This window comes from Typopeltis vanoorti, chromosome 20, assembly GCF_054136105.1.
Source record: "Typopeltis vanoorti isolate ZY-2024b chromosome 20, IOZ_Tvanoo_1.0, whole genome shotgun sequence".
NCBI classification, from domain to species: Eukaryota; Metazoa; Arthropoda; class Arachnida; order Uropygi; family Thelyphonidae; genus Typopeltis; species Typopeltis vanoorti.
In genome coordinates, this window is record NC_143568.1 from 94,114,367 (window position 1) to 94,133,143 (window position 18,777).

Consider the following 18,777-nt stretch of genomic DNA (forward strand, 5'->3'; position numbering starts at 1 on the left):
TTGTTAAGATATTAGAGAAGTTGGTGAGGACTAGGATTCAGAAATAAGTTGATAATATCAGTATTTTTTATGGTGGTCAGTATGAGTTTGTTAGGGGAAGGTCATGTTTCAGCAATCTGCTTAAGTAGTATAAGGTGACAAATTCACTTGATAAAGGATATACATATACAGTGGTGTACTTGGATTTTTCAAAGGCCTTTGATAGACTGTCACATGACAGGTTAGTAAGTTGGATTGATTTTCCTCTACACATTATCAAATTGATAGCATACCTCAAATTACAGATCAATCTTCCGCCTATCTCAATTCCTGTGTTGAGCTCATCCAATACTTCTTGCATCATCTCATCATAGAACACTAAACAGGTGAGGAGAAAGTAGGCAACCTTGCCTAACTCCCTTGCTGACCAGAAACCAATCAGTTAATCCAACACCTTTTCTTACCATGGCTTCTTGCTCACTATACAAGAAGCCATGGTAAGAAAAGGTGTTGGATTAACTGATTGGTTTCTGGTCAGCAAGGGAATTAGGTAAGGTTGCCTACTTTCTCCTCCCTATATTTTTTATAGACACTAAACAGGTGAGGATGTCATACACTAAACTATGATGAGATCATGCAAGAAGTATTGGATGAGCTCAACACAGGAATTAAGATAGGTGGCAGATTGATCAGTAATTTGAGGTATGCTGATAATACAGCACTCCTTTGTGATGAGAAGGAAGAAGTAGGACAAATCCTAGACAAAGTGAACAACATCAGTAAAAACGAGGACTTCAGCTCAATCCTAGTAAGAGAAAGATTAAGGTTCTCAAAGTAAATATAAACAGAGAGCTCCTAAGAAACATGTACCTTAATAGAAAAAAAATTGAGGAAGTCAGCAAGTTTGAATACCTGGAATCCATTAATAATGTGAAAAACTGTTGTTCAGAAGATATCAAAAGAAGAACTAGGAATGGCTAAAACAATAGTCAGAGACTTGTCTAAAATCGGGAAGGATGGATCTATTTCCACAAGAACAAAGTTGAGAATTCTGGATACAGCTGTTTTTCCAACAGCGACTCATGGATGTGAAACTTGGAACCTAAAGTAGGCTGATAGGAAACGGATATTTGCTTTTGAGATGTAGTGCTACAGAAGGTTGTTGAGGATATCATATACTGAAAGGCAGTCAAATGAATGGATGAATGCTAGAAAAGATCAGCAGAACTTTAAAGCTCCTTAAAAAAAAGACAAGCCTTATAAACTCAAGGAGCTATCATGTCCATCTAGAACAGGCTTTTAGAAACATCCATGCCCAAGGTGGGACTTGAACCCACAACCTGTTGGTTGGAGAGTGGATATCATCTGAGTGGATAATGACAGAAGAAAACTGAAATATTTTTGGACAATTGAAAGGAAGGACTTCTCAAAACAGTAATAGAAGGTAAAGTTCCTGGAAAAAGAGGTAGACCTTCAATGAGATGGATGGATAGCATATCTGGAATGACTGATCTTCACAGGGTTGAAGTCATCCAAAAAATCATACGACAGGACCACCTAGCGAAGACTAGTGTGGTACTCAAGAAAAATGTGACCACATAGCATCTGATGATATCCAATGTGTAGATGGATGGAATGCAAATTTAACTGAAGGAGGAGTTTCCATTCTTATCCAGCAGTTAAAATGATGTTGGTTGGCTGCCAGATAGTATATGGGTCCAAACTGGTAATTAACGAGTCTTCTCAGTCAACTGGTGCATAATCCCGTTTCCAGGCCATGCCTGACAACAGAGTCTGAGTAGGTATGTGAGAAGCTAGTCACTCTCTGTATGGGTGTCATGTTCATTAGTATCATTCCCCACTGCATGTCCCCACTCTTTCCTTTCATTTAATAACTAACCAAAAATGAAAAATAATGACAGCAACACTGCAAACATAATAAATCTCTCTCAACAAACAGTTCAGCCAAACAATTCAAACCAAATACAAAATTTCAAACTTATCAGGATCCCCACAAAAAATCATTTCAGGGAGTTGAAGTATCCAATTCACAAACATCCAAACTAGACCACCCAAAGAGAAAGCTGACTTCCTAGCATCACTCTTTTCCTCTAACTCCTGCATAGATGATGAAGGCAAATCATCCCCTTCCATACCAGCAAATGAGCATCATATGCTTCCTGTGGCCTTTCAGCAGAAACACATAAGAAAAATATTAAACAACCTAGACACTACAAAGTTGTCTGGGTTCCGATGGCATCTATCGTATTGTGCTCAAACATTGTGTACCAGAACTAACACTCCTCTATCATCCCTTCAATCTTCTATACTCAGCTGGCACCTATCCCATTTCATGGAAATTAGCATATATCCAACCCATTCCAAAAAATTGAGACAAAAGCTTACCTTCCAAATACCAACCAACTTCCCTCACCTCAATCCTCTCCAAAATAATGAAGAAAGTTCTCAATGGTCAACCTCTTCACTACCTACAAGCTCAACCAGTTAATCAGCAACCATATGGATTCTGCCACATCAGATCCATATGTTGATATCTTAATATACATCACTCACCTCTTGACATTTCCAAGGCTTTCAATCATGTTTGGCATCAAGGCCTGTATTGCAAACAGCCTCCTTCAGCCTATCTGACACCCTCTATAACTGGAGAGTCAGTTTTCTCTCTGGTCGTTCACTGCGTGTTGTAGTGGATGGCATCCTCTCTTTGAGATTTGCCATCAATGCAGGAGTACCCCCAGGGCTCCGATCCTTCACCTATCCTCTTTCTCTTATAAATAACCTACTCCCAATCCCTACAAATCCGATCCAAAGCTTTGGCCACGATAGCACTCTCCACTCATCTTACTCATTTCACAAACCATGCAGTTCACAGACATCCCGTACATCAAGATCATCTGCAACCAGTGCCTTAAAACTGATCTCCATACCATCCTTCAGTGGAGCAAGAATAACCTAGTCATCTTCAATGCTGCAAAAATGTTGTTTCTCTCACAAAATGGATCTCAGTTCACCTTCCCTCATCCTCAGTAATGCACACATTATCAGGCAGGATGAACTCTCTCTTCCCCTGAACTGTCATTTACATTCAACCTGTCTTGGCAGGTTTGGAGGTAAATGACAGTTTAACACCCACTATTTTACACCAACCTAGTTACTAACCCTATATATTCCAAATTGGTCCATTCTTAGAATACTGTACACACACATTTGGGAGTAGTGCACCTCAACTCTCCTTAAAAATTCTTGATGCTGTCCAGAGGAGAGCAATTCAGCTCATAGACAACCCATTCTTCACTCACTTCAACCGCTATCTCACAGATGAAATGTTTTTGCTCTGTCTCTCTTCTACAGATACTTCCATGGTCACTGCTTCAGTGAACTGGAACATCATTCCACTGCTTGCTGTTAGGCCTGTTAAAACAAGATCAGTTGCTGTCCAACATCCCTTTACAGTACAACTACAAACTAATTGAACCTGCTTATCCTCTTCTTCATTCATTTATCTCTATCCTCTTTAGCAGTCTTCCTCGTCATGTGTCTCCCATTAATTTCATCAACCTGCAGTTCTTTAAGAAGAACATCAATAGGCTTCTTTCTCAATCTTCATTTGCACCTCACTCACCACACTGATGTGCTACAGGTTCTTGTACCTCTCTTGTGTGATATATATATATATAGGTGCCTGTGTAGCTCAGTGGATGTGGCGTTTGCACACCATGGCACTTGGCCGCACGAAGGAAGACTTGGTTTCAAGTCTAGTTGGCGACTAGAGGAAATTTTTCTAAGCCTTTTTTCGACCGGTTCCAGAGTTAGTCGATCTCTGGCACGGGCAAGCGAGTTTTTCCTCCCGGAAACTCGGGTTTTTTGTCCCGTAAACTCAAGAAAATCGACTGTAGAACCCACAATATTTCAGGCATTAAATATATTGTGTTAGGGTTAGGGACCACGAGATGGCGGCACATTTGAGCCGTCTCTCTTCACTGTGTACCGCTTAATTAGTGATAGCCTTGGACCATCTATCTCTGATTGGTACCAGTGGGGATTGAACTGCCCACTCAGTCTCCAAAAGTTAGATAGGGCTAAACGGCCTCACCTACTCCGGTATACGGGAATAAAAAGGCGTTAGCTGATTTTTATATATATATATATACAGGGTGTTCGGGATAAATTTGACATATTTATAATTAATTATATTTTTCCGTAAGTTACATGTATTAACACACACTTCTCTTCATTTAAAAGTTTGGACCCTTCTTCATTCATATACAAGATGTCAGAAAGGATGGATAGCTGGAACCCACCTGAATCATGGAAGAGAATAACTTGTATCATGATGATTCGTGCCCGCCATCAAAATAAGGATATTACGACTGCTGCCCAATGCTCCCTGAATACAGTAAAAACAATCAGGCATGAACTAGAGACTTGCAATGGTGACTACGAGGATGTAGCAAGAAGAAAGATCCCTAGCAGACGATCTGATTGCGTTCGTACAGCAGAATTCCTCGCAAATCTGCAGGAACAGGTGTTGAAGAACCCTGGCATTGGAATTCGGGCTTTGTTCGTGGAGTTGCTAACTGTAGTCAACCCCTGGATAACAAGGGTAGCCAATGGTAGGCCATATGTATGGCAGCAGGATTCGGCCCCTTGCCACACCTCTGGGAAAAGTCAAAAATGGTTGTCTGAAAATTTCTACGACTTCACCAGTCCAAATGTTTGGCCTCCAAACTCCCCAGACCTTAACCCCATGGATTATTTTGTATGGGGCGCAGTTGAAAAAGACACCAATCGCACTTCCAGTAATACAAAAGCCCAGTTAATGGATAAAATTAAAACAGTTTTTGCGGCCCTTCCCAGGGAGACTGTAGCATCAGCTTGTTCGAGGTTCCGAAGCAGAATTGAAGCTGTGATTGATGCTAATGGTGGTTATTTTGAGTAAATCTTGTTGATAGTATTGTAATTAACTCTGCCTGTAATGTTTTTTTGTCAATTCATTAAATTTAATAGATACAAAGAAGATTTTCTTTTTCCTTACGAAACTGTCAAATTTATCCCGAACACCCTGTATATATATCACGCAAAAAAAATCTCCTGTTGAAAAAATACAATTTAATCATAAAAATACAGTAATCAAACATTGCATAGCACATGTATATACATGTTTATAAAATAATTTCTTTGATTTCATTCTCCCCTAAAAAAAAAAAAATCCTCTCATATGACACTTCATATAAACTCTGCTTCAAATAAAGTCACTGGAATGTCAACAGATTTTGCATAAAGCTTTATAATTTCTTATTCCACTTTTTACAGTGATTACTACTGAATTTCTTGGCAATAAATCCAACACAAGTAAAACTGTTATAGTAAATAACATCTTCTTCACCATAACATAATCCAAAATGAAAGTAGAATTTTATTGTAGCACTAAGCGAGGTATAATAATGTCCTCCTAACAATCTATTTTATGTAGAATTTTCGATGACTGTTCCTCTATTCTTTTACATCAACTAATTCTTTCTTTTTTGGAGTAACAGAACTGAAGGATAATCTTTGAAATTTTTTCCTGTATTTAGTGCTTCAATAAGATTCCTACTTTTGTTTTGCTGCATGCTGTAGTGGTGGAATGTTATTCACTATACACAATTCACTCCAGTCTTTCTAAAAAATACATCATCATCATCATCATATTCCTGCCATGTACCCTCAAGGGGTGTACAGGATATGATAGTACTACATGAAAAAATTACATCATTACTAACTTCCTATCTACAATTTTCCTCCAAATCAGTCTGTCACTTGTCAAGACTCCAACATTATCAGATCTTATATTTCTATCGTCTAAGGCACTTTGTACCATATCAATCCACCTATATCTTGGTCTTCCTCTGGGTCGTTTTCCTGCCAACCTGCAGAGAACACTTGTTTTGCTAATCTTTCCTCTCCCATTCTATTTAAGTGACCATACCATCTAAGATTAGCTCTGCTAACGCATTCCTGGATGCTGACAATGTCAAGTTCTTTCCTAATATCCTCATTTTTAATATGATATTGCTATTGATGCCATCTGTTCACGCCTCTAATCTTTCTCAGGACTCTCATATCTGCGGTCTCTAGTCTTTGGTCAAGTGTTTTACTTCTGACCCAGCTCTCAGATCCATAAGTTAAAATTGGTTTGAACACAGTCTTGTATACAGCTAATTTAGTGTTCCGACTAATTTCTTTTTTATTCCATATGAATTTATTCAATTGACTTCCCACGATACCAGCTTTGCTGATTCTGTTGTCTATTTCTATATTTAGTTTACCATCTTCAGTAAAAATTGTGCCTAAGTAGCTGAAATGTTTTACTTGTTCCACAGGTTCTCCATTCACAACACAGTTGACATTTTCAATGATTTTGCCTATTTTCATTGTCTTTTTATTGCTGAGCTTCATACCATATCTATTACAACAGCTATTCAATTTAGTCAGAGAATCTTGCAGACTTGTAGTGGATTTATTTAGAAGTATAACATCATCCGCATAAAGCAAAGAGCTGACATTAACATCTCCAATTTTGATATCAGGTTTAATACCACATTCCTTCATAATGTGATCCATATAGATAATGAATAACAGAGGGGATAATGTACATCCTTGTCTCACACCAGATTTAACATTAAACCATCTTCCTGTACTTCCTTCAATTCTAACTGCTGACTCACAACTCAAATAAAGACTAAGTATTGCTTGATATAATGCCCCATTGACACCATATAACTGCAGCGTATTGAATAGCTTCTCTCTTGGCACCTTGTCATATGCCTTTTCCAAATCGACAAAACTTAAATACAGATCTTTGTTATATTCCCATGCTTTCTCGACTATTTGTCGTAAAGTGAAGATCTGATCCTGACAGCCTCTATTTGGCCTGAATCCAGCTTGTTCTTCACCAAGCTTTTCTTCCACAATTCTTCTCAACCGTTTCTCAAGTATACTTGCATAGATCTTGCCAGGAACACTCAGTAGGGAAATACCTCTGTAATTCTCACATTCAGTTTTATTTCCCTTTTTATATATGGGTACTATGAGAGCTCTACTCCAATCATCGGGAATTCGTCCCTCTGTCCAGGCTTTCTGAACTATGCAGTGCAGCCACTGTAAGACTCTTATACCACCATACTTCAGCATTTCTGGTCGAATATCATCTACTCCTGCTGCCTTTCCACATTTCAAGCCTTTGATGGCTTTTTCTACTTCAAGTATGGATATGTATTCCTGACTGCATGCCTGGTCAGTGTTTTTTATCACTGTGCTGTCATCACTGCTTGTTTCATTTAGCAGTTTTTCAAAGTAATTACTCCATACATCAAGGATATCTTTTTCTCCTGTTTTCATTTCACCTTTATCATCTCTAATTCCTTTTACAGCACTCTTTCCTCCATTCCTAAGCTTCTTCAACAACCTCCAGAATATTTTGCCACCTTCTTGATATTTATTTTCTATATTCTTGCCAAAGTCCTCCCATGACTTTTGTTTAGCTAGTTTTACACACTGTTTAGCTTTCTTACATTTGTCTCTGTATTCTGTAAGAGTAAAAGCTGACTTATTTGCCAGGAACTTTTGATATGCTTTCTTCTTTTCCTTCACTACCTCTTTAACTTCCTGTGTCCACCAGGGAGTTCTGATTTTTTTATCTTTGCACACAACCTCACCACATGCTTCTCTGGCAGAATCAATCAATGTTTCCTTCAGAGTTTGCCACTGAATCTCCAAGGTTTGATTCCTGTTCTCAAACTCTTTCATTTTCTTTTCAATAATATTTCTGTATTTTAGTCTATAGTTTACACCTGAGAGCTGCTCAACTTTTATTCGCTTTAAAACTTTCTTACATGTTATTCTTTTCCATATGAAATTCAATTTTATCCTGCTCAAGACTAAATAGTGATCACTTCCAATTTCAAATCCTCTGTACACTCTGGTGTCCTGCACTAGGGAGAAAACATCACTATCAACAATAACATAGTCAATGAGACTTTTCTTATTCCTAGCCTCTTCTCTCCATGTGAATTTGTGCACATTTTTATGTTGGAACATGGTGTTAGTAATAACCAGTCCATGTCCTGAGCAGAAATCCAACAGATATTTGCCATTATTATTAGCTTTGCTCTTTTCTCCAAATTTTCCCAAAATGTTTTTGTATGTCTCACAATCATTTCCTACTCTACTATTTAGATCCCCAACAAGGACCAACTTTTCCTTTTTCATTGTGTCAGTTGCTTTTTCTAAAGCCTCAAAAAATTCCTCCACTTCTACCTTAGTAGAACCTTCTGTGGGACCATAGGCACAAATAAGTCTCATTGTCCAGTTCCCCATTCTCATATTTGCCCACATTACTTTACTTGAGACTGACTGCCATTCAAGAAGATTAGCCTCGTATTTTGTGTTGAATACTATGGCTACTCCTTCTTTTCCTTGATTGTTATTGCCTGAATATAACATTTTGTATTTATTGCTCAGAAAGATCTCACCAGTTTTGGTCTTTTTTGTTTCAGTCACCCCTATTATGTCGATCTGGTACTTATCTAATTCCTCGGCTAGCTCCATTTCTTTGCCAAATACATATATGTATAACAAAAGGAAATTTTATATATACACACACACACATATATATAAATGATGACTGATGATAATGTTAACTGCATAAAAGAATGTTATTCTTAAAAATAAAAAAGAGGAATATAAAAAGACAAAGAAATACATAGGACAAGCCCCAGAATAATTCAGGTCGATTTGCTTACTAAGTGTTTAATCAGTGCACATGCAACTGATGCTACTCACAGACGTGATAAGACAATAATGAATTTGCTTCTCCCTGTAGTTATTTACTAAGCTAACAATATGTCAACATTATTTTTTACTTATTGGTTTTACTGTCCATGCGGTTAGCATAGGGCTGTGCGCTTCACAACCATATGCCTAGGGAAGGAGCGTCGTAGGTTTGATTCCTATCGGCAGGGCTGGTTTTATTATTGGGCAAACCTAGGCAATCGCCTAAGGGCGATTAGATTCGGGGCACCAGATTTTGCTATATAGTTCGCGGAAAAAATATATAGAGACAATGTATAGGGGGCACCTAAATTTTCTTTGCCTAGGGCATCAGATACTCTCGCACCGGCCCTGCCTGTCGGTGATGTGAGGAGCTGAAGGATCTTCCTCAGCCATAGCCAAGTTAGCCAGTCTTGGACGTGGACGTTAAGGTTTTTTCCCCCAGTTTATCCTGGGGTTTTTCATCCTGCAAAGCAGGCAAACCAGCCTTGAGAACTCAACACTACAGGACATAGGATACACCAGGGTGTAGGACTGACCACCTTATCCTGTGAACAGTTTGAGGTCTGAGGATCAATAAACCCCTTGACACCGCAAGGTAAAAGAGGGTAAAAGGAAGATGAGATTGTTTTACTGGTTAGTTATTTTATTTTTTAAAGACCCCCCCCCCCCCTCCAATTCAAGCTGATTATAAATGTGCACATGAATGGCCAGAGGTTAAAAATGACTCATAATTTGTCCCATAGCATAGTATAGCACAGTAATTTATTGCACTGCTCAAATATTACAACTGCTAGAATATTTATTTGTCCCTAGCATATCTCTTTGTATCATATCTATTCTCTTCCTCTTTAAACTTGAAAATTGTACAAAAATGGTTCAAACTCATTTATGACAGTCGAAGTATAATTACTGCACATTTAGTGATTTAAATACATTATCCAAATATAGAATTTTTCTCTTAATCATCAGTTACTTATACATCCTGAAACTAATGAGTATTTTCCCTTCTTCACACGTTGGTTTCTCTGGAAAGCACATGTTATGATTTCTCCTATCCCATTCCATGGTGAAGTATGACATGATACAATTGGTCGAGTGTAGTTTGGAAAAAAGTTTGTAAGATTCTCATCCTACGTAAATATCAGAAATGATTTATTATATATTTGATATGATCCTTATAAATATGCAGCACTTATTGTTGTCGGTTAATCAATTCTTGTATTTACCTTGTATTCTGCCTCTTTGAATTGCTTGTTTGTTCCACACTGATAATGTATTTAGTTTCAGCATGAAATGTTTGCTCATTTTTATTAAATTTATTTACTGTATCCAACATGTTTTCTCTATCAGTTCTGTGAAAGAACACAATAACAACAGAAATGGACTTAATATAGCATGTAAATTTGAAAATCTGTACATCTCCTGAGAATTTTCAAAAAGCTTATTTTTTGCAATGTTCTTTCCATTTGCTTTGCCAGTGAGCAAACTACTTGAACATCATCATTCTGGTGTTAGTCAGTTCTTACTACAACAAATACCATGATACTCACTTACTTTGTTAATCTAAGAAAAATCTCAAATCAAAGCTCTAAAGGTACAATGCTCTGATAAACAAAATACAAAATTCACTATATGGTATGTGTTGCAGTAATAATTGATTATAAACACCAGAATGATGATGTTCGACATCAGCTTTCTCACCAGCAAAAAATAAACTTTTTGGAAATTCTTAGCAGATGTACAAATTTTTAAAATGTTAAAGTGTGCAATCAAAAACTCCCACTTCTAGGAGACTGGAGGTGTGACAAAGGGAGAAGATATATCTAGGATGAAGTTGCTTAATGATGTCATTTATTTGCTTAGAAAAGTGAGAATATTTCAAATAAGAAACACTAAAATTTAACATTCCTTAACATTCAGTAATTATAATTAACAATTATAATGACTGAATTTATAAAAATGGAAAGGTACTGATTTTATATTGGTATTTAGGTTTAATTTGTGCCATGACATGGAAAAGGAAGATGGAAGTGGAATACACCCCCACCCACTTCCTAAAAGGGACATTATTTATATATCACTTAGAGGCCTCCAATTCAAACAAAGAAACCTGCAGTGACAGTTTTTTTTTTCTCCTTCCAATGAAAACTGCCATTCATTTAGAAAAAACTGAATCAACTTACTTTTGTATTTACTTCGGCATCAAAATTAGCTTTCTGAAGTTGGTACATGCGACAGGAATCCTCCACTTTTGTATTAGCTGAAAACTTCACATCCATAGCTGATTTTTCACATTCTGCTTCCTAAAAAGAACAAAACAAAACATCTTAGCTAATTATTACATTTCTATGACACTACTGACTGCATACTGAGTTTTTTTATGCCTTTCATTAACTTATCTGATGTATTTATTTTATTGTCCACCATTGTTTAAAATTTTTTTTTTACGTAACTTGCAATAATTACTATTTATAAATATTAAGTACAATATTAGTCGAGGCTAGCTGGTGAAAAGACGTACTGTCAGACAGCTCCTGAAAGATTTGTGATTTTTGTTGATTTATTAATTATTTTGTTAGATTTAATTGTGTAATTTTAGTATATTATTGTAGTTTTATTAGTGTAGTTAGTGTACTAAAGTGTTTAATAACATAATCTATGTCGGGAAGTCGCTGCTAGAGGGATTCGTAGTGTGTAGTGTTCGTGAAAGCTCCTGATAAGATAAGCGTTATTTTCAGTTATCATTGATAAATTTACTTTAATATTGCGTAGTTTTGTTTGCCTTGCGTATCTTAGTGCGTCTGTTTGTGTGTTTTTGGTGTTTATAATTTATAATTTGATAAAATACGTTACTAGTAAGTATGGCTCCAGTACGAAGGAAAATGGCGGCTAGTAATGATGGTTCGCCATCTTCTTTCAAGAACGGTAATGTAAAGGAGATGATTCAGTATCTGCAAAGCGAAATGTACGCTTTGCGGAGTGCGGTTAGATGATAATAAAGGAGTGAATGTGTGTAGAAAATGTAGGGAGAATGAGGAATTGAAGTGTATTTCGGATCGTGAGTGTGATATTTTTGTCAAACTTCAGAATGAAGAAAACAGGGATATGACAAGAAACGGCGAGGTTGTACCAGAGAATTGTGAGAGTGTGAATGTAGAAAGTGTGAATGATAGTATTAATGGTTTTACAGAGAATAAAAAAGATGAGATAGATGCAATGAGTGAGATCGCGTTGTTGAATGGTGCGATACAAAGGGCAAAACAGCAGCTAGAGCATATGAGCAAAAGTCGACTGAATGAACCAGCCAATAATAAAAAGTATGACAGGAAAAATAAGCGTATGAATGTAAACATGAACAAAATGAAGGATAGAGTGCTGTATGGAGACTCGTTAGTATGAGGTGTGTTAGTAGACGATTTGACAAAATCGTACCAACCTGGTGCGACCATAAAGAATGTAACTGAGTCTATTAGAGAGCAAAAGGAAAGGGTGAAAGAAATGATTGATGTGGCTGGTACGAATGATTTGAAAGGAGATAAAATGGAAATGATAGAGGACCTGAATGAATTGTTTGAGGTAGCCAAAGAAAAGAGTGAGAGAGTTAGAATGATTAGTCTTTTGCCACGGTATGACAGTGAAATGTTTAAAAGGAGGGCCATAATTGTGAATGACTTTATGCGTGGGTTATGTATGCCGAGTGGTGTGGAATTTGTGGATGTGTGGAGTGAGTTTGATGGGCGAAAGGATCTATATAAGATGGATGGCTTACATTTGAATGGTTACGGTGTAAGGAGACTTGAGAAAGTGTTGCTGAATGTAGTGGATGTGCAAATTCAGCGAAACTAGATTTATTAAGGGGGGAGGGTAGATATACAGTCCTAAGGGAGGCAGTTGAATGTATGAATGAATATAATATGCCCGAGCGAATAAGGACAACAAATCAGAGTGGGATAGTTAATATAAGGCATCAAGGTAGGGTTGGGGCTAGGAGTATTAGGAACAAGAAGGAAGTTTTGGCCATGGTTGGCACTTCCAGACCACGGGTTATTGGAATTAGTGAATCATGGCTGACTGTAGATGATATAGCTAGTGGGATTGAATGTGATGGATACAGTGTATTGAGGAATGACAGGGAGAATAAAATGGGGGGAGGAGTATTGTTGATGATAGCTGATGAGCTACAGCCAAGGAGAATAGAAGTTGAATTGCAGAATAGAGAAAAGAGCACATTTGAGGCCATTTGGTGTGAGATTGTGGCTAGCAGAACTAAATATACAATTGGGTGCTGCTATAGACCAGGTGATGGAAAAGATGGTGGTGACAGTATGCACAAGCAAATAGAAGAAATGAGGGGAAGGAGGGTAATTATTATGGGAGATTTCAACTATGGTCGCATTGATTGGAGCGAGGAGAGGACACACGGGAGGAAGGAATTGGATTTTATGCGGTTATTAAGGGATAACTATCTGCGACAGCATGTAATGGAAAATACTAGGGGTCAGAGAGTGCTTGACCTAGTAATTACATCTGAGGATTTGGCTGTAACAAATATGACCACATTGCCACCAACTGGTGAGAGTGATCATAGGGTCTTGACTTGGGAGGTAGCTAAAGGTGTGGAATTTTCAATTAAGACAGGGTACATGTGGAATTATCGTGCTGGAAAGTATGACAAGCTTAGGAGTTTGATTGGTTCAGTGCCATGGCATGTACAACTAAAAGGACTAGAAGTTGATAGTGCATGGGAGGCAGTTAAGAAGTGTTTGCATGAAGCAATGGCTGACTGTATACCTAGAGTCCAAATAATAAATCAAGTAGGGGTTAAATGGATGAATAACACCATTAAGCTTGAGCTGCAAAAAAAGAAACAACTATGGAGGGAATTTAAGGAGAAAGGTGACCGGCAGGCACACGAACGGTATAAAGCGCAGGCCAGAAGGGTAACGAGTGTGGTAAGAAAAGCAAAAAAGGATTACGAAAGAACATTGGCCATGCAGGCTAAAGAGAATCCTAAACAGTTTTTTAGATATGCAGCAAGTAAAAGGAAAAATGTACATGGCAGAATGATTTTAAAGAATGCCAATGGTAGGGAGGTAACTGAATCAGTTGATATAGTTGAGTTACTGAGTGAGCACTTTGCAAGTATATATCAACCAGGTGGTGACATTGCAGAAACGAATAAACCAATAGATTATACGGGAATTGTGGTGAATGAAGTGGAGGTGAGTAGTCTATTGCATAACCTCAATGTCAATACATCCGTGGGATTGGATGGTATACCAGCTCATGTTGTACGAGAAGCTGCTAAAGAATTGTCAGTACCCTTGACCATTTTGTTTAATTTGAGTCTCGGGTCTGGGTTAGTCCCGAGGGGGTGGAAAGAGGGGAAAATAGTTCCACTGCAGAAAGGTGGTTCCAAGACTGCTGTTGTAAATTACCGACTGATTAGCATAGGAATCATTGTCAAGGTCTTAGAGAAATTAATCAAGAAAAGAATACAGGATTGGATAGATGAAAATGGGATATTGTATGGGGGACAACATGGTTTTGTGAAGGGTAGACCATGTCTCAGTAACTTGCTCACGTTTTATAACACAGTGACGGCTGAACTGGATAGGGGTAATGGGTTTACAGTGATTCTACTGGACCTTGCTAAGGCTTTTGACAGGATACCACATGGAACCCTAATCAGTAAACTGAAGAAGATGGAGATATAGGGTTAGTGAGATGGATAGGAGGGTGGTTGAAGGAGAGATACCACAGAGTGGTTTATTCAGGAGTGGAGTCTAAAAGACGGCTTGTGACTAGTGGTGTGCCGCAGGGCTCTGTTCTTGGACCACTGCTTTTCAATTTGTTCATCAATGATATAGGAAAGGATTTGAGAGGAAGTGTTCACTTGTTTGCTGATGATGCAAAGTTGGGTCAGCAATTGTGAGTGCACAGGATGTCAAAATTTTACAGGATGATTTGGATAGTTTGGAGGACTGGGCTAGAAAAAATGGATGTCAATTTAATGTGGCAAAGTGTAAGGTTATGCACTTTGCGGTGAAAAGAATAGCAGCATTATATCGCATTGGTGGAACCGTACTCCAGGAGATTGATGAGGCCAGGGATTTGGGAGTGCTGGTGGATAGGGAATTGAAGTTTAGGGGGCACATTGCAAAAGTGACTAAATCAGCTCATCAAATCACTTGGCTTCTGAAAAATACTTTAACATGTAGAGACAAACAAGTTGTTGTTCCTCTGTATCGAGCCTTGATAAGACCCCATCTGGACTACTGTGCCCAGTAATGGGCACCAGGGTTTCTTCGTGATGGGGAGGAAGTGGAGAGGATCCAGAGACGAGTGACCAAGATGACAGCAGGTCTGTGGAATGAACCAGAGATTGGACGATAGGCGAAGGAGGGGTGATATGATTGAGACATTCAAATTACTGAATGGTTTCTATAAGATTGATCCAGAAGATATTTTTGAAAATATGACTGGTGGTGGGAGGACTAGGGGCCATGCATGGAAGCTGGGCAAGAGCGTGGTTGACAAGGGTGTTAGAGCTAGGTTTTTTACTTGGAGAGTGGTGAATGAGTGTAATAAGCTTCCAGAGTCTGTTGTGGGTGCTACGACCGTGAATGAGTTCAAGGCAAGGTATGATAGATACTGTGTCAATGTCGAATAGTTGTTCTTGACATGATGTTAGGGCCTCCCTCGATGAGTCTGTCGACTCCTTGGAGTTGCCTGGAACAATAATAATAATAATAATAATTATAGAAAAAATGTGTAAAGTATCATAAATTTAATTAATGATAACGACTCGCATAGACAGGCAAAGTGGATACTAGAGCCAACATTATTTCAAAGCTGGATTTGTAGAAACTATGAAAGTTTTGTAATTTGACCTGAAAATGTATGATAATACAATCCTCAGCATCCCTGAGTTGCCTTAGCTACTTAAAAGACATGGGCACAGCCCAAGCATCCATATATTCACCTTTTATTAGTGCTGTCAGGCCAGTGAAACCTTTATCAAATGCACTAATAAAAGGCAATATATGGACACCTGGGCAGCACCCATGTCTTTTAAGTAGTACAAGCTAAGGCAACTTGGGGATGCCAAGGATTGTATTCTTGTAAGTTCTCAAGTCAACTTACAAAACTTTCATAGTCCCTACAAACATTCAGCTTTGAAATAATATTGGACCAAGTTTCCACTTTACCTATGTCATTTTACATTCCCAAAATGAAGTCTTATGGCTCTTCCTTTAGTAATAATAACTTTTAATTTTTATATGAAGTTTTTCTAGGTAATTTCTAAAAATGTAAACCCTTGATCCAAATGACCAATAAAGATTTTCATTCCTAAGAAAGTGCTATTTTTAAATGGCCAACTAAAACTGAAGCTAACTGAATGTAGTTATATTTAATAATGTCAAACTGACTAGAACTATATAATAAATCTGTGTGTGTGTGTGTGTGTGTGTGTGTGTTTTTGTTGGGAATATCTTTGACAATAATCTTGGAATTTTGTAAGCAAGTGAAATCAGAAATCAAGATCACACCAATCCTTTCTACATTTTATGCATTTAAATAATAGCTATATATTTAAATATAGTAACTGGTCCCATCCAGTCACGTGACAGTTATTTAATATCCAGAACAAACTACAAATCAGCTACCTATGCAAATGATTACTTTGATAATGAACTACCAGTTGGTAGTTTAATATTAGTATTTCCTGTAATAAAAAGCAGGATGCCAAATTGCCAGATATGCATTACTGTATTTCAATGCCACCTATACTACACAGGCACAACTTTATGTAGTTAGTTTGTGACTACAGCTATGACATCATTACTCCAAATATTTTATTATAATGGAAAAGCAGGTAAAATATTTACTACTGTTCATATCGAGTATCAAGTCCACCAATTAAGTCTGTCCATGACACTGCTATGAGTTTTGAAGTTTTCAGCAACACATGAGAAAACAACCCAAAGTATGCCTTGTTATTATACTAATAGAAACTCTTATCAAGGAGACTAAGGTATCACCTCTTATTAAGGCAGCTTTATCTGGAGGTCACATGGGAATTCAAGGGAGAAATATATTGAAAAGCTTGTGTTTCCATACACAAAATATGGAATAGTGCTGGCTGTTAAATATAAAAATACAGCTTGTGTTAATGATTATATTTTCTTACATGATATTCAATTTCAGTTTCACAAAGTAAAACACAAATTTCCATATCAATGTCTTTGTTGGATATAATTCATCTTTACTTAAATGGTAGCCGATTTTCACCACTGAACTGGCAGCCAGATAAAATTTCCATTATTATTCACACCAATTTGGTGTGAATAATAATGGAAATTTTATCTTCTTTTTCATAGGTTTCATCACCAAATAAACCCACACTGTTCATTAGTTTATATATGGACTAATGAATGGTGTCATTAGGCAATGAAACCTATGACATGACTTTTGCAATGTATTATTTTTTCTTGTTTCATGTGGCTTGTACATAAGGTTGGGAACCTAGTTAATGCATTAATAGAAGGCAATATAGAGATATACTTCAAACTCTTAGACAACAGTTTGTATAATTTATTAGAGTAATCTTAAGGTATTGAATGCTAAGGGTTTTCTCATATACTATAGCACCAAAAAAACATTAATATATTAGCTGATTTTCACTACCAACTTACTGGTACCCTGAATGCAGCTTTGTAAATACAGTTTTTAGAGTAGGATTTCTGGATTATTTAATCCACAGCCACTCATATGGTATAGATTTACAACCTTTCATGAGGAGTCATAAAAAAATTATACATTTTTTTTAATGTAACTCCCACCCATAAAAAGTTATTTGTAAACTGATCATATATTTCTACCATGGGGATGTGCTAAGGATTTTTTTTTCTTCTATTTTCTTATCAATTTTATATTTTTTTATTTCTTTTTTGCATAGTTCAGAAACCTTGACCTGGAGACCAAACATGAAACTTTTTCAAGTGACAGTGGTGTTGCACAGGACAATGAAATTCATCTCCCACCTAGAGATATTCACAAACATCCATGCTTATGGCAGTATTCATACCTGTAGAAGATCAGATACGCTAACCAGACCAGACCAGCAGAATGATATAGAATACAGATGTCTTCTTAAATTATTTTTCCAGTTTTATCTGTAGTTCCAATTAAGTGACATTGCCCCCCCCCCTGCCAGAAGCAATACAGGCAAAATGATTTCAAGATGCTGTGAAATATGACACATACTCCTCACTAGCAATCACATGCTATATTGGATCAAAACTCTGCAGTTGGGGATGGGCAAATTAATTACAGAAAAGACTTCAGTTGAATAGCTACTAACAGTGCCTCTGTAATGCAACTGGAAAAATGACAAAACATTGTGCTTGTTGATTGGAAAAGACCTAAGTTTGATGCTCATCATGATGAGAGAGGAATCTTTATATGGGCTTTTTCAAAAAAACTGAAGCCGAGTTAGTAGATCTCATATAGAGGTAGCAAGGTTTTTTTTCCCAATAAACTCAGGTTTTCATCCTGTGTATAGGCAAATCAGCCATGACAACAGAAGCAATTTACAGACAAAAATACTATTATTGTTAATGGTGGGCAGCAGATGGCACTGATGGGTAGTAGTGTCATTGTGAGTAGTTGGAGAATTTGGTAGGGGAAAAGGTGTACAATAGAGTAGTGCCCTCACACGATGAGACCTTGGACTCCTTAAAGGTGTTATATAATAATAACTAGGAACCAACCAAATATTTTGTAAGAAATGTGGACACCCAAAAGGACTCCTGATATAATTCAATCCTCATCTTCTTTGTGCCAATGACTCATATTAGAACACATCCACTTTAATACAGAACAAATGAAGACACTGGAAATTATCTAATCAAATTCTAGTGTGAATTTGGGAGAAAGGAATTCTCACATTTCACTTCT

General features: G+C 37.3%; 1 protein-coding gene across 1 annotated transcript in view; it reads right to left on the minus strand.

Moving 5' to 3' along the window:
* LOC150095672 (flotillin-2-like) overlaps window positions 1–18,777 on the minus strand; it is a 151,666-nt gene that overhangs the window by 28,748 nt on the left and 104,141 nt on the right. The window contains exon 6 of the mRNA XM_090410168.1: window positions 10,998–11,117. Within this exon, the coding sequence (XP_090266294.1) occupies window positions 10,998–11,117 (120 nt within the window). The remainder of the gene's footprint in view (window positions 1–10,997; window positions 11,118–18,777) is intronic.